At 43.2% G+C, this 20,418-nt stretch overlaps 1 protein-coding gene across 1 annotated transcript in view; it reads left to right on the top strand.

Annotated features, from left to right (window-relative positions):
* Positions 1–10,580, top strand: part of AASS (aminoadipate-semialdehyde synthase) — a 67,234-nt gene extending 56,654 nt beyond the window's left edge. Inside the window, exons 18-24 of the mRNA XM_066591841.1 lie at positions 111–251; positions 3,295–3,462; positions 4,437–4,532; positions 6,948–7,063; positions 7,421–7,509; positions 9,307–9,483; positions 10,133–10,580. Of these exons, the coding sequence (XP_066447938.1) occupies positions 111–251; positions 3,295–3,462; positions 4,437–4,532; positions 6,948–7,063; positions 7,421–7,509; positions 9,307–9,483; positions 10,133–10,251 (906 nt within the window). The 3' untranslated portion in view covers positions 10,252–10,580. The remainder of the gene's footprint in view (positions 1–110; positions 252–3,294; positions 3,463–4,436; positions 4,533–6,947; positions 7,064–7,420; positions 7,510–9,306; positions 9,484–10,132) is intronic.
* The last annotated feature ends 9,838 nt before the right edge of the window (positions 10,581–20,418 follow it).

The following is a 20,418-nucleotide window of genomic DNA, read 5'->3' as shown; positions in this document are numbered from 1 at the left end:
TGGCAACCTAAGATGAATGCTGAACTGTATCTCCTGCCAGCCTCCTGACAAAGGCCGGTGTGACATGCAGCATGCTGCCGCCGCTGATGGAGGTGTTTTGTTTTCTGCAGGTGGAATCCTACATCTCTTTCTGTGGAGGTCTTCCGGCTCCTGAGTGTTCTGACAACCCCCTGAGATATAAGTTCAGCTGGAGTCCTCTGGGTGTTCTCTTGAACACAATACAACCTGCCACCTATTTAAAGAATGGAGAGGTCAGTTGATATACAGTTTTTATGTATTCGCAACTTTTTATTTTTAGATCTTCAAAAAAGTCCATTGTTTTTTTGGAATGCATTGATGCTGTAGATCTTGCTGAGCTGTATGAAGATCAAGTTGACAAAACGCTGAAGCTTCATGGACATCGCTGTATTATGGATCAAGCTCTAAAAGGGGACCCATAGTCGTGTATGAAGCCTCTTCTGTACCCTAGTATATCTCCTAATTTATACAGGGGCAATAGAAGTGTCCCTTTTCCTCTCACAGTCTGACAGAAAAAAATCATGGGATGGTTTATTGAAGACTTTCTGTACAGGGGTATTCTCCCTAGAATTATTACTTCTAGTGTGGAAAAGGAGGTCCCTAATGGAGTGGATATAGCATTATAAACCCAAAGGAAGATGTCCAGGTGTAAACTGCTGCTACTAAAGTAGTGTTCTTTGCTTGAATCCTTGTACAGTAAGGAACAGAACGTCCACTTTGTACTTCTGATGTGGTAGGCGAGTACCATTGCTGTCCATCATGCATTTAAAACCCTTCCTACAGAGGACACTGCTGTCTACTTGTATCCTGCACTGAACTTCATGGCCCCAACACTTCTTCGACAGTAGAGGTCCTCCGAGCACTTCCATTTCTAATTACTTATATTTAATCAGTTTTATTAAAGTAGTTTTTTACTATATGGTACAATCGGGTAACAAGAAAAAGTTATGGTTCATGGAAAGCCGCTACGAAAAATGAAAAATCTCTTGGTTAAGTGACCAAAGCTTTCAAATTTTTGCACTATGGAAGGAAAAAAAATGCAGGCTTGTGAGACATATAATAGAAAGTCATGCGTATACAGTGCGGTGTTAAACTGTCAGTCCCAAACTGAGAAGCTTTATATGATGTTCTGTATCACCTTGGCCGATGCTCCATCACAATAGCATAAAATAAGGGGGACATTGGGCAACAGTGCAGTGGGGTGTTAGGCCTCATGTCCACGGGCAAAAGAAGAATTAAAATCCGCTGCGGATTTTAACACTTCTCCTGCCCGCGGATCCGCACCCCATAGGGATGCATTGACCACCCGCGGGTAGATAAATACCCTTGGATGGTCAATAAAAGTGATTTTAAAAAAAATGGAGCATGAAAAAATCTGGACCATGCTCCATTTTCGTGCGGGTCTCCCGCGGGGATGGCTCCCGCGGGCTTCTATGGAAGCCGTCCGGATCCGCGGGAGACAAAAATCGGAATTTACTCACCTGCTCCGGTTCTTCCCTTCGCCGCGGCGCCATCTTCTCTCCGTCGTGGCCGGATCTTTTTTTCTTTGGGCCGGCGCATGCGCGGGGCACGTCACCGACGTCGTCCTGCGCATCCGCCGGGCCGAAGAAAGAAGATCCGGCCGCGACGCAGAGAAGATGACGCCGCGGCGAAGGAAGGATCCAGAGCGGGCGAGAGGTAAGTTTATTCTTATTTCTTCTTATTTTCAGCCCTCATGTCCGCGGAGCAGGAGGGACCCGCTACGGATTCTCCATGGAGAATCCGTAGCGGGCCTGATTTTCCCCGTGGACATGAGGCCTTACAGATTGAGATGGGGGAGATAAGACCATTAACTCTTACCTCCGCTGTTGAGACAGTGTATACTGCTAGAACTTTGTTCAGAAACATTTGGCCTAAACCTAACTGATGGAGTAAAGCCAACACAAATCCCCGGTGGACACGGTTGAAAGACTTTTCGGCATCAATGGAAAGGAGACAATGGCAGAGATTTGGCTTTCACCCGAGTCATGGTTTTATTTGTATTATGTGAGGTCTTGTGGCCTTGTATAGAATTCACCTGGTCGTTGTGAATAATTCAGGAGAGAATAAGGGCCAATCTATTGGCAAAGGTTTTGGAACACAAATTAATATCCACGTTAATTAGGGAGATGGGTTATAGTTTTTGGGGCCATATCCAAATACTGTCCTTTTAAGGTTCTACAGTTCTGCATATTATGAATGGGAGTCCTCTAGTATCTCTGAAGGGCCATGAGCATCAGCCCAATTAGCCTTTTGAATATGGGATGAACCTGTCAGTTCTGCTCTTTTTGTGAATCAAAATTTAAAAACTGAATTTTACTGATTATAAATAAAAGTCCATTTTGACAGCAACCCATGACAAAATCACTTTTGTTAATGCATCGCCAACCCTGTGTCCTAGCCAGCTTGGTGTCAGAAGCACATCAGCAGAAGTGATTTTGATGTGGGTTGCTGTCATAATAGACTTTTATTTATAGTCAATAAAGTTGTTTTTTTTTATTTAAAATTTTGATTTGGAAGTGCTAGACTAATGTCTTTTTTTCCTATGATTTTCCTACTTCTGTCTGGTCAGGCTTAGAGATGGGAAAAATTGGGAAAAAAATGTTTTTTTCCAAAGCCATTTTTTTGTAGAATTTGTTCCAATGATAAATAATATATCTATGACATGGTAGTCAAACTATATAACCTAAAAAATGGCTTTGGGGAAAAAAACTATTTTTTCCCCCAATTTTTCATATTTTTTTTTTCCTGGCCTTCCCATCTCTTGTCAGGCGTAGCTTGTGCTGCTCCTTGAAGTGTGGATCAGGCTGGTGAACTTTTTTTTTTTTTGTTTTTATCTTCCATGAATCCAAAATCCAGTAAGTAATGTAGCAAGTGAGACAGCACATTTATCCACATGCTCATAGAGAAATCGGCGATGTCTTTATGATTGAGGTATTTCTAATTGCGTGAAACAAATTCGGCTAGTGTGCACGGAGATAAGATGTTCTTCTGGAATACCTCCAACTCTAATTATTATTTAGTCTATCTTTTTAACATTCCTCTGCTAGGTCTCCAACTCAGGACTTGGTACACGGAGTGCGGCGACACTGGCATTGTGCCACAGGCTGCCCTACTATTCATAATGTACTGGGATTTATGGAGATATGCCAGAATATTATATAGATATGTAAAATAAAAGTTGCTTAAATGTTGTAATAAGTTCTCCACGTTCTCCCCCACATTACTTGCCTTTTGTTCTGTGTCCCTTTCTCTTAGGTTGTTAATATTGCAGCTGGGGGGTCATTACTTGAGTCCGTCACAGACATGGACTGGTTCCCTGGCTTGAATTTAGAAGGTTTCCCTAACAGAGATAGTACAAAATATGCTGACCCCTATGGCATTCAGTCAGCACATACCTTAATGAGAGGAACTTTGAGATACAAGGTAAGTTCTAGCTGTTTATCACAAACACTGTATTTGTAATTCCAGGTTGTTCTTGAGCCAAAGGGGGAGTGGACCCAAAGAGAAGGAAAAGTTTAATGAAAAAGCTAATGCCGTCTATACTTGAGTATTAGCCGAGTCAATAAGTTTTACCACAAAAAACTGGTAAAACTTATTGACTCGAGTATAAACCTTGCTATTCTCGAGAACATACTAGGTAGAGAAAAAGTGCAATACTCACATCCCAGCCGGCGTCTGCGTGCTCGGCGCGATGGTCTCCCCGGCAGTGTGACAAGCTGCTTGAGACTTCTCCCTGCTGTCATCTCCCTGCTCGCCTTTGAATTCCCCTGCCGTCAGCGCTGTTTAAGTAACTGCTGTGATTCGATTGAGTGCCAGCCAATCACAGCCGGCACACGATAAACCAATCACAGCCATTCAGTGATGTAATTCACTGAATGGCTGTGAATGGTCGAGCACCGGCTATGATTGGCTGGAGCTCGATCCAATCACAGCGCTTTCTTACACAACACTGACGGCGGGGTAATTCAAAGCTGAGCAGGGAGATGACAGCAGGGAGAATTCTCAAGCAGCTTGCCGGGGAGACCATCGCACCGGGGACACAGGCGCTGCCTGGGAAGTGAGTGTTGCATTTTTTTTTTTTTTTTTTTTACCTCGAGTAAAAAAATGTGCTGAAAAACGCGGCTTATACTCAAGTATATACGCTACTTCTCTCATATGGGGGGGGATTTCAAACATTCCTTCCTAACAATTTAATTGTTTTATGGTTTCCTATGAAAAGGTTTTTTGTTTTTTAAAATGTATTTGCAATTAATTACTAGTACATCAAAAGTTTTTGAGCAGGATTCATTGACCACAAGTGGAACAAAATTTTCTCCTTTCAAAAACAATTTATTGCATTTAAAGACCACATAAGGGCTTTGCATCATTGCTGTCTAAATCCATGGCTTTTTTTCCAGGGATTTGCTAAGGCAATGAGTGGCTTTGTGAAATTGGGATTAATAAATGCCGATCCTTGCCCACTGCTAGCTATAGATGCACCAGCAATAACATGGGTAAGTAAGCACCCCAGGTGGCTTGTTTTATCATAAATGCATACATGGATATGGGCTGTGTAATAAGTTTTATCTGAGAACCTCCCATGATCGTCAGCAATATCGTAGCTGTTTATTGGTGGGGCAGAATAAGAGCCTTGGCGTATAGCAGCCGGGCACTTGTCTAATTTTTGTTTTCTTTAATTAGCTGGCCTCAGTGGATTTATTATCAAATGAGGCGGCACACAATTGGGCAGCCTCTTTACTAGTAGAATAAGTAATGAAAGATGGGTCCTTCCTACAGCTCCTGTAGAGATTGGGCCCTGGGCAGAGTTTCTGAACGACTCCCTGGTTCAGTCTTTTTGCACTACTAGAAGTGGAGAGGCAGCTGGCGTGACAGATCCTCCTTACACCTCCTGTCTACGGGCAAAATTGAATTGTGGAATCCATCTGGATGATCCACAGTTCAATATGCCCATAGACATTTATTGGGCATCCGCAGGTAATACCTGCGGATGTCATTTTTTCCCGGCATGCGGATCGCGCGTGGGAAAGAAAACACAGCATGCTCCATTTTCTGCTGTTTCTCGTGCAGACGGCTTCCTTTGAAGTCAATGGAAGCCGTCCAGTCTGCGGCACAGACACAGGTGACACTGCGTCTGTGACGCGAATTCGCAGGAAATTGTTTTTGTAAAAAGTGCAGCATGTCTTTTTACGCCTCATGGCTGTGGGTACAGGTGGAATCCGCTGCGGGATTCCACACTTGGAAACCATGCGTGCCCGTGGACATGATGCCTTAACCCCTTGAGTGGCACGCCTGGAAATTTTCCGGGACGAGCTCCACTGCTCATAGCGACATAACCCGGAAGATTTCCGGGCTATGTATCACTATGGGAGCTGCAGAGCACAATGCCACAAGCTGTGACATTGTGCTCTGCCTGCACAGACCCACAGAGAACAAAGCAAGGGCTTTGAAAAACCAGCAGATGATATTGCCGATATGCCGGCAATCTCCTGCTTTGTTTACAGGTTGCCATATAGACCATCGGCTTGTCAGAAGCAAGCCCATGGTCTCTGTGGCAGGGAGAGCTTGGTGCTTGTCTGTTAGAGGACAGCTAGGTACCTGCTCTTACAGCAGAGATCAGAGAAAGCCTCCGATCTCTGCTGTGTTAACCCTTTACATGCTGCAGTCTATGTGACTGCAGCATGTAAAGGGCTGTCACTGCAGCATGTAAAGGGTTGTCACCATCGGACCCCCGGAATGTGATCAAGTGGTCCTGATGGGTCCCTGTGGAAGTCTCCTAAAGGGACAAAAAAAAAAAAAAAAAAAAGTTAAATTATAAAAAAAAATTATAAAAACACTTGTCTCCCTTTACTTTGTAAACAATCAAAAATACAATCACACATGTGGTATCCATGCGTCGTAATGACCCAGAGAAGGAAGTTAATACATTATTTAACCCCTTAATGACATGGCACCTTTTTTTCTTTTTTCCCCATTTCTTTTTTTCCTCCCCCCTGTTTAAAAAAATCACAACTTGTCCCGCAAAAAACAAGCCCTTATATGGCCATGTCAATGGAAAAATGAAAAAGTTATGGCTCTTGAGACGCAACTGCAAAATTAGTTGAAATTCAATGATTAGACCATTTAAAAAAACCTGCCCTGGTGGGCACGACAGGGTGGTAGGAAACCCGCCACTCAAGGGGTTAAGGTGCCAGTTTTTATTCCAGAAAAAAAAAAAACTTAGCATCAGGCAGACTATTACTAATTGCATAAATGAATCTCAGTGGATATATTTGTTGGCTGAGGCCATTTCTACCCAAGGCCAGATTTGTACCAGGTCATGTCAAGGAGGCAGCCAAACAACCTTAGACGTTATATCTGCACTGATATTTCAGGTTAGTGAAAGCTGTTTATGGAAAGATGCTGCTCCTGTTCTGGAGAGCTCGATAGATAGATAATTTAACAAAACTGGGCATTTAGCCACCTTAACCATACGTTTACAGAGAGCACTGAGGGAAATTGGCTGGGACCTGCCAAAACTTCAGTGATATCTGCTGATAGTCCAACATAAAGGACTGTTGACTCTTATTTGATGTTGATTGTATTAGTTGTTTTCTAATGTTCTTCTATTATCTGTGCTGATTCTAAACCAGTGTAGATATTTTTTAAAAATTCAAAAAGAAAAAAATGATCACGCCAACATAAGAATATAATGACTTTATTGTACACAAATAAAAACCTTAAATGACAAAGCCATAGTGGAAAACTCATTGCAAAGCTAGTCTTTCCTGTGCAAGACAATAATATTGGTGAAGGTGTTTTGGCAAACCTTACATGTATGTCCGTTAATGACTCATTATATCATGTATGAATGTAGCATACCAGGACTAAATTGCAATGGCTAAAATGTATTTTCAAACCCCAATATATAGAAGGAGCTCCTCTGTCATATGCTGAAGGTTCCAGCCACAAGCAGTATGGACTACATTAAAGAAGCTGTGTATAATAAAGTAGGAAAGAATGACAGCAACATGGAGGTTGTCCAGTGGTAAGAGCTCTACCTTCTACTTCACAACTCTTCTAAAATAGTGTTTGTAGAGCAAAGCTTGTGGATTTAACCATACGGAGCTATTGTACCTCTACCAGAGATACTCATAACATGTAACATAAAACATGTCCTCCACTGCACCTTGTCCATCTGTGTGCACTGATGGGATACCATGACGGGTGACTACTACCTGTTCCTCCAGTCATAGTGATTTCTTTGTTCTGGGCAGCGATTGGCTGTCATCACCGAACGTCCTGGTTAAATAATATTTAGTCGAACCCTAATGTCATAATGACTGGCTGTAATTTACATTTCTGTAGTTTTCTCAGTAACTCCAATTGTATTTTGCCTGAACAGGTTTGGATTACTAAGCGATGAACCAGTGCCTGTAGCAGATTCCATTGTTGGTGCTCTGGCTAAACATTTGGAGATGATGCTTTCTTTTGGTAGGTTTGATCTCACTTAACGTCACACTGTTTTGAACTTTATGGGTATGACCACACAAGTGGAAGCTCCGCTACAAATTTTGCCAAGGTTTTGCATATTTTGCTACATATTTGGTGTCCAGTTGCCATGGCAACTCATAGGTACTCCACGATTAAATACCAGAGGACTGATGGCGTTTCGGAGGGAGTGTGTTCCATCTGCCATCCTTTTTACATGCTGTGATCTAAATTGATTGAGGCATGTGAGGGGTTAAGGACTCGGTCAGATGAGCATTGTTTTTGGGTGCACAAAAAAAGCGCTTCTAAAACAACCAATGGGTTCTTATAGAATCGCTCACTTTGAAGAATGTAGTAGCGCAAAACGGCATGCGAGATAGAACATTGGCTATCTTTGGTGTGCGCTGCGCAGGAGTTTCCATAGACTCCTATGGAAGCAGGAGTTAATAGAAACTCCTGCGTTTGGAATAGATTTCTCCACAGCTTACAGTGGGACATTTAAAACCTGCTGTTCAGAAGCACATTTTAAATGTTCCACTATAAACTCCTGTTAGTCCCCGCAGGATTTAACAGAACACCTTTGGGGAGTCCCCTTATCCCTGCAGGAACTAACGGGGATTTACAGCAGGACATTTAAAATGTGTTTCTAAGCAGCACCTTTTAAATGCCCTGCTGTAAGCTGCGGGGTATTCCTCCTGCCCCCCTGTGTGGCAGTTCCCCAGCAGCTGGGGCAGTAGGGGGACTCTCTCCCCAAGGGATTTCTCGAGACTTTCCCCGAGGGCTTCCCCCAAGAGTGTGCGAGGAGGGGGCGGAGCTAGATGGATCTGTCCCTAGCCCCACCCCTCTGTTTTGCTATGGGGAATCTATCTGAGAATCTGTAGCCCCACCCACTCTATGTGCTATGGGGATATCCCTCGGGGGTCCCTATAGCAGGGAGAGAGAGAATGGGAGGGAGGGGGAGGGAGAGAGAGGACCTATGGGGAATTTCCCCATTGCAGAAAAAAAGGGTGGAGCAATGTGGGATTAACCCATAGCCCCACTCCGTCTCTCCCTGCTATGGGAAAATCCCCCATAGCTCCACTCTCTCTCCCTGCTATGGGGAAATCCTGAAGCCCTGCGGAGCTTCTTCACTCTCTGCTTCTGGAGTTGCTGCGCTTCCCCAAGCACAGCTGCTCCAGTGAATGGGTGAATTTTATGCGCATGAAGCTCGGGTCTTCTGCAGATGAAAAAATTGCCCGGTCACGTGATTTCAGCAGATGTGAGTGGCGCTTTTTTGGCGCACCTATTGGTGCGCAAAAAAAATGCTCATCTGACCGAGGCCTAACAGTGGGGGGGTCGTCGTTCTCACCTATCCCCACTATTGCAGCCGGAGGTCTGCTGCCCATCCACAAGAAGTAAATTTTACGGCCTGTTGTGTTAAGTACCATGCGCTCAGGATGTAAACTTGCGTCCTGTAATGTTAGGGGGGTTAAGCCTGGCGTGACGGTACCAAAATGGATAAAAACTATGTAACGCAATCTGTAATCAGTTGACCAAATTATGGCTAATCCATGTCTGGCGGGATGTTTCTGTCGCCTTTAGCAAACTAGTCTTTCAGTTTTTCTGTGAGCTCCAGTCCTGCAAAGGAAGATGAGCACTGCAGAGCGGCATAGACATTGCCCTGTTTCTGCACACGGGGGCAACAATAAAGAAGAATTCTGTAAATGGAAGTTGCGAAATTCCCGTTCTTGTCAACGCATTGTAGCACATGGTTCCTCCAAATTGTTCAGTCTGTAACCTCTGCTATTTTTATCTTCTCAGGTCCAGGAGAACGTGATATGATTGTCATGAGAAATGATGTTGGCATCAGGCACCCTTCTGGACATCTGGAATCAAAAAATATTAGCCTGGTTGTGTATGGGGAAGTTAATGGTTACTCTGCTATGGCAAAAACTGTGGGATACCCAACAGCTATCGCTGCAAAAATGGTTTTGGACGGTGGGTAGTGCAGTGTGTATTATAGGGCTAAGTTGCAATGGCTAAAATGTATCAGCCATACGAGATTCGTATCTTACTCAATAACCATTGTGTTCCTCTGTTCTCCCGCACATCTCTGTTTATACCTTTTCTTTAGTTATAAAATATAACCAGACCATCTAAACTGCTACATGCGGGTAATGTCAAGCTTACACAGAGGAGTAGACCGCATCTTCCTGGTTATGGCAGCAGCCTGTGTGTAGGCGATGATGTGCAGACAGCCGACTTATTGTTCTCACCAAGCAGCACATAACTGTCTAACAGCTCTAGCTAACCATTTTGTTCATTATTTCTCCAACCTCAAAGTTTCTCTCAGCTGTTAAAGTGTCATCTGCATTATCTTGTATGCTCTTTGTTGGCAGTTTTAGCAGTTTGGCCATGGTTACCCAACTTTCTGAACCTTGGTTTGCTCCTAAAGATTGAGAATGTACATTGACATTTCAAGCTTGTACAACATATTGCTTTGATTTGGATGCTTGGTTACGACACTATTTATAAGCCGCATGTCGGCCATATTCAATGGTGTCGTCCACGCTGTGATACTGTTACCTACTTGTACGTGTACACTTTTACCATGGGTTTAGTCATGTTTTTATTTATTTTATCTTAGGTGAAATTGAAAGCAAAGGCTTGGTAATCCCTTTGACTAAGAACATCTATGGACCAATCTTGGAACGAGTTACAGAAGAAGGCATTTTCTATAATACCAAGAGTACATTTTCACTTTAATTGCTGCAATGAAATATATACCATACAGAACACACTGGATTATACTTCATCACTGTTACATTTGGATGTTAAGCCTCAAGATGTCCAAGACAGCGAATGCTCTACAACCAAAGTTCCAATGCTGAATGTACATACGATCTATGGAAAAAGCTAATGTAATACTATGTGATTGTACTGTAAACTATGAACAAACTACATCCATAGGTAACACACTGGATAGTACACCAGGTCTTATTTCACAAAAGTACCTAATGGAAACACTGCCGCTGCTTGAAGGGTTCAGATCAATCCCCAAATACATAATACCATCATTAAACAATACCAAGTGCCTCCTGTGTTGCCTGCAGTATACCCAGCTTTATTTTAAACCTGTTTGGTTAATGGAAAAACTGGCCTTATTGTTCATAGCCGCCATAATACAGCTTTCATTTTTCCAGCTTAGTCTTAGAAATGAAAGCTGAACTTTGGTAGCAGTGGGCAATAAGGCCATTTTGTCTGTTACGGAATGGAGACCTTTTGAATAATCTACGATACTGTGCAGTGAATGACCAAAATGCATTTTATGTTCCAAGTACTGTATATTCCAGCGTATAAGACGACCTTTTAACCCCGAAAAATCTGCTCTGCAGTCGGGGGTCGTCTTTTACGCTGGCTATACAAAAAAAAAAAGCAGTACTCCCCTCCCAGGGCACTCTGCGGCGCTGCTGCAGGCTGTCTCTCCCTCCTCGTTTCCGACAGAGCATTGCTTTTTGGATGTGGGGCTTGAAATCCCTGCATCCAGAAAGCTAATGCTGTGATTGGCTAACTCACGCGCCGTCAGCCAATCACAACCATTCAATGACATCATTGAATGGCTGTGATTGGCTGACGCCGCGTGAGTTAGCCAATCGCAGCCATTCAATGATGTCATTGAATGGCTGTGATTGGCTGACGGCACGTGAGTTAGCCAATCACAGCATTAGCTTTCTGGAGGCGGGGATTTCAAGCCCCGCATCCAGAAAGCAATGCTCTGTCAGGGACGAGGAGGGAGTTGACAGCCTGCAGCAGCGCCGCAGAATGCTGGTGGAGGTGAGTACTGTTTTTTTGGGTTTTTTTGTGTGTGTGTTTTTTGTTTTTTTTACACCGTATTCCGGCGTATAAGGCGACAGCTGGGGGGTCATCTTATATGCCCCGTCACCTTATACACCGGAATATATGGTATTACTTCTGTGATATTCTAAGATATGAATGTAAAAATATTCAGGCTCTCCAAAACCATGAATAGATATATGAAGATGAAATATTCTGATGTTGGTAAAGTCAAGAAACCTTTGGTCATCCCTCACCCAGGACCAGAGACACATGACTGATCTACAAGCTTCCAGTTGGGATGCCGTCAGTTCTGTCTGCGTCGACTAAACTATAAATTGGAGACTTATGAATTTTTCATCCTTCTGTTGTCAGTAAAACCGGAATCGCTGATCCAAACACTCAACTGCTTCTATGGTGAAGTTCTTTGTAGACCTTTTCTAGCCCAGTAACACAAAGCCATTGCTGTAACCTTTGCGCTACATGGAATTCTTAATAGATAATAGAAAACTGATATTTTGCAGAGCAACACAAGACTGATTTTTCTTACTGCATGTATGCAACATAAACTTTGTTTTCCCATCACATAGTTAAAGGGTGTGCGATGTATTTAAAATTGGCTGCAAATGCATTAAAACAATAAACGAAGTACTACTTACCTGTTGCATTGGCAGCCGAGCGGTGCAGCTCTCCCCGTCTTTGTTTACAAATGGCTACCACCCTTCCGAAGCATCCGGTCAGGTGCCGTTCTGGCATTATGGCTCTCGGCATCTGAACGTTGGTGCCAGGGGAATGGCACGTCATGGCTGCGGCCTCTGACTGTAGTTGTCAGGTGGTAGTCTTTATTAAAGAGACTGGGAGGTTGTGAGCTGCAGTAGTAGTTCTGCATTTGTTTTATTGTATTGGCAGCCATTTTTAAAACCTTAAAAAGAGGTTGTGAAGTGCGAAAAAATGTTTTTTTCCCCTTGCGTTTGGTATAATACTTTCCCGAAATAATGATGTTGGCTGCATGCTGTGCTCAGTGCAGGCCACCTTTAGGGCTCATGTCCACGGGCAAAATGAGATTTAAAATCCGCAGCGGATCTCCCGCGCGCGGATCCGCACCCCATAGGGATGCATTGACCACCCGCGGGTAGATAAATACCCGCGGATCGTCAATAAAAGGGATTTAAAAAAAAATGGAGCATGAAAAAATCTGGACCATGCTCCATTTTCGTGCGGGTCTCCCGCGGGGTCGGCTCCCGCGGGCTTCTATTGAAGCCTATGGAAGCCGTCCGGATCCGCGGGAGACCTAAAATAGGAATTTCAAGGATTTACTCACCCGCAGCGGGCCGCGAAGCTCTTCTCTTCCTCACGGCCGCATCTCCCTTGCTTCGGCTCGGCGGATGTGCCCGGCGCATGCGCGCGGCACGTCGACGACGTGCCGGCGACGTGCCGCCGGCGTAAGGAATTCATCCGCCGGCCGAAAAAGAAGATCCGGCCGTGAGGAAGAGCAGAGCTTCGCCGCCCGCTACGGATAGGTAAATTCTTATTTATTGTTATTTTCAGCGCTCATGTCCGCAGGGCAGGAGGGACCCGCTGCAGATTCTACATGTAGAATCCGTAGCGGGCCCGATTTTCCCCGTGGACATGAGGCCTTATTCTTACAGCTGTTTCATATATCATTTGTCAACAGTGTGTGTGTGTGTGTGTGTGTGTGTGTGTGTGTGTGTGTGTGTATATATATATATATATATATATATACACACTATTACTGAAGATCTTTTAATATTTCCTAAGGTTAATTGAATTGCTAACATGCCCCTAGTCGATGCTGTCATGAGCATCCCACCAGATGCACATTTAATCCTATGGGATGACTGCACTGTTGTAGAATTTTTAGCTGTATAATGAATCTTGGAGGAAGATTACTATGAAAAAGTAATGTACTAAAGTGTGAATTGTACTCTTTAGGAGAAGATTTGTGCTAGTTTGTACAGATTTTCTGTAAATACAGTTTACAGTAAGGGGGAGGAGGACAAGGGCTGTATGTCCTGTCCATTGTCAGAATGGCCAGGTGGTAGTTAGTTATAATTAAACTAATGGATTTACATATGTGCTTTCTGTTGGCGCAATACCGATGCTCCAGGTATATTTAGGTGTTTCAAACCCTAAAAAGAATGAGATGATGTACTTCACAGAACTACAAAATATCAAATTAAGCTTTGTGTAATTGAGATAGTTCCCCCTTTTTATTAGTGCTGCATCTCATATTATAGTGTTAGGTTAACAACCCTATTTCTACCATGTACAGTATGCTTCTGTATCATATATTTAAAAGCCTTGGGAAACTGGTGCTTATAATGTCAAAGTCACCAATCTGAATTTCTTGTCACAAGTTGCTTAATAACCAAGGTTGTTTTCCACCAGTTTGGCAAAACTAAGATGTTATGTCTGGAATGCTCTGGTTATAGAAAATTACAAGTTTATTAAATGTCAGACTGAGACATGGTTATAAGATAAAGAAATGGATAAATATTTGCTGCGCTAACATTCTCTCCCCTTTTTTTTTGAACCCTTCAATACCCTAACCGCACGGTCTATCCCTACTTCTACTTCCCTTTGAGAGGAATAGCTTGTGTAAGGCTAGCATATTCTCTATGGGCAGCATCTGTGCGCAAGAGATTCGTATACTCCCGTGGCAGATGGTGGTTTTTTACAAATAAGTGGAATATAACAGACGATCAAATGGATAATATAAATTATCAGACATATTAGCAGGATCTGAAAAATTCTCTTATCATTGGTTATTAAACTTAGCAAATGCAGTGATGTCTGTCTGAAAGCAGAACTTCTCTCAGGCTGATTGAAGCTGTTTCTCATGAGGCCTCAGTAAATGGCCTTGAAAACGGCCATAAAAAACTGTGATTGTTTCTATTTACATGCCATTAGTTGTTGCAGTCCCCAGACCCCCCACTATTGCTGCTCCCACAGCTATTACTTCAGTATCACCTAACAGTGTGGGAAGTCCCTCACAGGTTTCATCCAGCTGACAGGATTCCCTTTTCGCCCCTAAATTGTAGTCAGGTGTTTGATGCATGAGAATACCTAAGTGTGACAAAGTATAAAACACACTAGCATATGACACTTTTCAGCAGCTGTAAGCTAACAACAATTACGCTTTAATTCCATTAGTTTGATTAACCAGCCCTAATACTATCAAACTTTGATCATTTAGACCAGTGGTTCCCAAACTTTTTTAGCCATAAAGCCCTTTTTGAACCAGTCAGAGGCAGCGGTTTCTGGAGGCGGGGATTTTCCTACCCCCGTCCAGAAGAGATGCTGAAGGACTGTGTCGGGGACCGGGGAGAAGTTGCAGCATGGGCTTCACATACAAGAGATTTGTAGCATTGTCGCAGCGCGAGAAAATCGCGCGACTTTGTTGTCCGTGTGAACGAGGCCTCACCCTTAGGAGTGCGTTCACACAAAGTGGATTTGGTGTGAATTTATCACAGTGAAAAATCCACACCAAGTTTTGTACCGTTTGTGCAGATTTTCACATGGATCTGCAGTAGACTTCACCCCTTCGGTTATAAGGCTGAAATTTGTTGTGGATCTGCACCAAAAGCCGCCATGTGTGACTGCAACCTTTTAAAATAAAACACACTGAAAAAATACCAATGGAAATGACATGAGCAACGCAGTAAAATATATTTGAATCTGACCAAAAGTATGTGCGTTTTTTTCCTTTTTGTTCCAATGATTCAAAAATGAAATTGAAGCACCTTTATTGAAAATATCTGACCATTTTATAGTGTATACTGCTCAGGTGAAGACCTGTGTCCACTAGCTTATTGCTGCACCATGGTTAGAGACGAATAGCAAATCCTCTGTGTAGTCTGACCTTACACTCGTGTTCATGCCCTGCATCTTAATACTCTGGTTGTGACATCTGTAGAACATGACAACATCACCCACACAAGCTATACATCCCTGAGGGAGATTTGAGCTGCATTTTCTTGCAGAAGAGTCGTGTCCGAAAAGAGGGAGATTCAGGCACATAGGCTTTTTCATTCATGTGAATGGTGGGGGTCAATGCCTGTACCTGCACTGATCACAGATTGATGACATATAATAGTGATTCACTTTCTCAGGTTGTGTATATTTTTTCACTAAAAATAATAATACAGTGATTCCTTTTAAGTTTGCATGGTCTTTCTCATGGCCATTGACTCTTGAAACCACAATCAACATAAAATGTGAGACAGAAAACCGCACAAATCTCATGCTATTTTATCGCCTATGTGAAGCTGGCCTTAAATAGCTTACAGCTTTTTTTTTTTGGTCTTAACCCCTTGAGTGGCACGCCCAGAAATTTTCCGAGACTAGCTCCACTGCCCATAGCGACATAGCCCGGAAGATTTCACTATGGGAGCTGCAGAGCACAATGCAATAAGCTGTGGCATTGCGCTCTGCCTGCATAGACCCACACAGAGTAGTGCAGGACTTTAACCCCTTAACGACCGGGCCATAGTGTTTTTACGTCCTCCCGAAGTGGGCTTTATTCTCTGAGGACGTAAAAACGTGTCCTGCAGAGAATAAAGCCCCTCGGGCTGTGGACGTGACAGCTTCATGCTGTCGGTGTCCGCAGGTAGCGGACAGCATGGAGCTGTCATCCCTGGCTGTTCGGACCCCCCCCCCTGGCATTGCGATTTGGCGCTATGCAATGGATAGCGCCGATCGCAAAAAAGTAAATAAAAGTGCCCAAAAAGTTAAAGATTCAGCTGCTCCGATGGATCGGATCCATCGGAGCAGCTGAAATTACTCACCGAGGTCCGCGGCACGGCTCCCTGCTGTCCCGATGCTTCGGGCCCCCTAGCCGTCCTTCTGCGCTTGCGCGCCAGGCGGCATTACGTCAGCCGCATGCGCAGAAGGCCCTGCGGCGCGGGAAATTTAAAATCTCTTGGCTCCCGGCTCCTGTAGGTAGCCGGGAGGCAAGAGATGCCAGCGGGGACCACGGTGAGCGGTCCCCGTTACCGCGATCGCCGTTATACAATGGATAACGGCGATCGCGGAAAAGTGCAAAAAAGTGTAAAAAAAGAAAAGTTTCACCTCCCCTCATGGATCCGATCCATGAGGGGAGGTGAAAATACTCACCTCAGGTCCGCCGATGTCCTCCGGCCGGTGTCGGGACCCCCCGCTGGCTTCTGCGATGTGCCGATGTGGCGCGCATGCGCAGAAGCCGGCGAGCCCGGCAAATTCAAAATCTCCCTGCACCCGGCTGTCACAGATAGCCGAGTGCAGGGAGATATGACTGGGGACCACTGCATGCGGTTTCCAGTCATATGATCACCGTTATCCATCAGATAACGGTGATCATATTAAGTTAAAAAGTAAAAAAAAAAATGTTAAAAGTTTAAAAAGTTAAAGTTTCATCTCCCCTTACGGATTGTATCCGTAAGGGGGGATGAAATTACGTACCCAAGGTCCCGGATTTATTCCCTGGTGGGATGTTGATCCGTGGACCTTACCCCAGCTTCTGCGCATGCGCCCGTCAGCATGATGGCGGACGCATGCGTAAAAGTGAAAGATTGCCCAAGAAATGTAAAATCTCCCTGCTGCTGGCTACCAAAGGTAGCCAAGAGCCTGGAGATGTCACGGGGAGCCGCGGTATGCGGTTACTGGTCACGTGATCGCCGTTATCCAATGCATAATGGCGATCACGTAAAAGTTCTTTAAAAAGTGGCAGTTTCATCTCCCCTCACCGATGCGATCGGTGGGGGGAGATGAAACATCTTCTCGGAGGCTTCCGCATTTGAATCCAGATGCGATTATCCTCCATGGATCCTGCCAGCTTCTGGGTACTATTTTTAGGATGTCAATTTTTTTTCTGTATAAGTGGGCAATGGGGCCTGGAATTTATTCAGTTCTGCCCAGGCATTCCCTCCATTATAGGCCTAGCCATGTGTCCTGTAAGTAGATTAGGGCCACAATGGGTATGTTTCTGAACACAGGACAAACGGGGGAATCCATTTTGGGGTGAACGTCTTCATTCCTATGTACACTGTCCAAAACAAACAGTTTTAAATTGACACAATTGCCAAAAAAATGAAAATCATAATTTTTTTCCTTCTGCTTGGCTTAGATTCATTCAAAAACTGTGAAGCCAAAAAAGTCAACATACCCCTAGATAAATTCGTTAGGGGGTCTACTTTTCAAAATTGGGTCACTTGTGGGGGGTTCTCCATCGTTTTGGTCACTCAATGGCTCTACAAGTGGCCAATGGGGACTAAATCTTCAAGCTAAATTTCTGTTCCGAAAGCCACCGGTTGCTCCTTTCATTTTAGGCCCTATTGTGCATCCAGACATACGATTAGGGCCACAATGGGTATGTTTCTGAGCACGGGAGAAACAGGGGTATCCATTTTGGGGTGCAAGTCTTCATTCATATATGTGCTGTACAAAAAAACTGCTTTTAAAATGACAGAATTACCAAAAAAATGAAAATCGTAATTTTTTTCCTTCGGCTTGGCTTAGATTCATTCAAAAACTGTGAAGTCAAAAAAGTCATCGTACCCCTAGATAAATTCGTTAAGGGGTCTACTTTTCAAAATGGGGTCACTTGTGGGGACAAACAGGGGTATCCATTCTGGGGTGCAAATCCTAATTTTCCTGTGTACTATAGAAAAAAGTCCTGTCTTTAAAATGACATATTTGCAAAAATATGAAATTTTAGTTTTTCTCTTCTAAATTGCATTGACTCCTGAAAAAAAACTGTGGGGTTAAAATACTCATGACACCCCTCAGTGAATACGTTAAAGGGTGTAGTTTTTAAAATGGGATCACTTGTGGGGGTATCTATCATTTTGACTCCTATGAGCCTTTCCAATCTTGGATTGGTGTAGGAAAACAAAGTGTTCCTCAAAATGCTGAAAAGTAATGTTACATTTGTACGTCTCCTAAATGGTTAAAAAAAACAAAAACGTTTTTCCAATGTGCGCCCAAAATAAAGTAAACGGATGGAAATATATATCTTAGCAAAAATTTCTAAATTATGTTTGCACATATTTGAGATATTGCAGTTGGAAATGTGAAAAAATGACGATTTTTTTCAAAATTTTCCCAATTTTGGCGCTTTTAATAAAGAAATACAAATTCTATTGGTCTTTTTTTTCCACCCAAATGAAGTACAACATGTGGCAAAAAAACAATGTCAGAATCGCTTGGATATGCAAAACCTTTCTGGTTTTTTCCATGCTAAAGTGACACGTGTCAGATTTGCAAAATTTGGCCTGGTCATTAAGGCGCAAACAGGCTTGATCACTAAGGGGTTAAAAATAGAAGCAGGAAGATGTTACCGATCTGCCAGCAATCTCCAGCTTCTATTTTCAAACTCCTGCACTGCTTTGTTTACAGGTTGCCATGGAGACCATCGGCTTGTCAGAAGCCAGCTGATAGTTTCTGTGGCAGTGAGAGCTGGTGCTTGGCTGTCAGAGGATAGCCAGGCACCAGCTCTTACAGCATAGATGGGAGAAAACCTCTGATCTCTGCTGTGTTAACCCTTTAGATGCCACGGTCTATGCTACTGCAGCATGTAAAGGGCTATCACCATTGGACCCTGGAATGTGATCAGGGGGTCCTGATGGGTCTCTGTGGAGGTCCCCTAAAGGGACAAAAAAAATTAAAACATTTAAAAAAAAAAAAAAAAAAAAAAAAGGGAAAAAAATTATTATATAAACAACACTTTTCTCCCTTTTACGCCAGCTGTCCACAGGCGATGTGGCATTCCTCGGCGAAGCTCCGCCACGGGAGCCGCCGGCGAACCTCCGCCGGTCAGCCCTATCTAATAGATAGGTTGACTGCGGGGAATCAGGGCAATTCGCAGCATGCTGTGAATTGCCCGCCACAAGCAGAGAATCGCAATGATTCTCAACTCGTGGACAGGTGCCGGCGCTTTCCATAGTAATGCTATGGGAAGCGTCGGCCAATGTGATTCGCTGGCGGTTTACCGCCGGCGAATAAACTGCCGTGGACAGGGGGCCTAACTGTAAAAAATGAAAAACAAAATTACACATGTGGTATCCCTGTGTCGTAATGACCCAGAGAAGGAAGTTAGTACATTATTTAACCCCTTAATGACATGGGTCCCCTTCCCCCCCCCCCTTTTCTTTTTCTCCTCCCCCCCATTTAAAAAATCATAACTCCTTTATTCATCGACATCGCTGTATGAGGTCTTGTTTCTTGCGGAACGAGCTGTACTTTTCAAGGGTGCTATTTAAAGTACCATATAATGAAAAACTTTTACAAAATTCGAAGTGGAGTAAAATGAAAAGAAAATGACATTCGGCCATCTTTCAGTGTGTTTTGGTTTCTACGGCGCACAAACTGCAACAAAAATGACATGATAGCTTTTTTTCTATGTGTCAGTACGATTACTACGATACCAAACTTGTATAGTTTTTTTGTTTTTTTTTGCTGCAGCACTTGTATTTTTTTTCAAACACATTTAATTTTTAAAATTCTTTTCTGCTGCATCTTCTGCGCACAATAACTTGTTTATTTTTCCGTCGACTTACTTGAGCAAGGGCTCATTTGTTGCAGGATGTCCTGAAGTTTACGTTAGTGCTAATTCGCAATACATACGACTTTTCCATCGCTTTTTATTGCATTTTTTCTGGGAGACAGGGCGACTGAAAAAGTGCATTTCTGGCGTTCTTTATGTTTTTTTCGGACTACGTTCACCATGCGGGGTAAATAATGCACTACTTTGATAGATTGGAGTTTTACGGAGGCAGCGATACCAAATATGTATTTTTATTTTATGATTTTAGATTTTTTTTTTATTATAGATATGGCAAAAGGAGGGGGATTTAAACTCATTACTTTTTTTTAAACTGAAGTCTCGAAAAAGAAAAAAAAATATTACAATTTGGTATTGGCATAATCGTACTGGCCTGTAGAATTACTTTAATATATTATTTATACTGCTCAGAGAATGCAGTGAAAAATGAAAATAAAAAACATGACAATTACAGATTTTGTTAATCTTTCCACTAGAAAAATGGAATAAAAAGCGATCAAAATATTACATGTTCCTAAAAATTAGATAAATGAAGACTA

The sequence above is a fragment of the Eleutherodactylus coqui genome, chromosome 2, assembly GCF_035609145.1.
Source record: "Eleutherodactylus coqui strain aEleCoq1 chromosome 2, aEleCoq1.hap1, whole genome shotgun sequence".
Lineage (NCBI taxonomy): Eukaryota > Metazoa > Chordata > Amphibia > Anura > Eleutherodactylidae > Eleutherodactylus > Eleutherodactylus coqui.
Note: the sequence above shows the minus strand (reverse complement) of the source record. Positions and strands in the feature narration are given on the sequence as shown.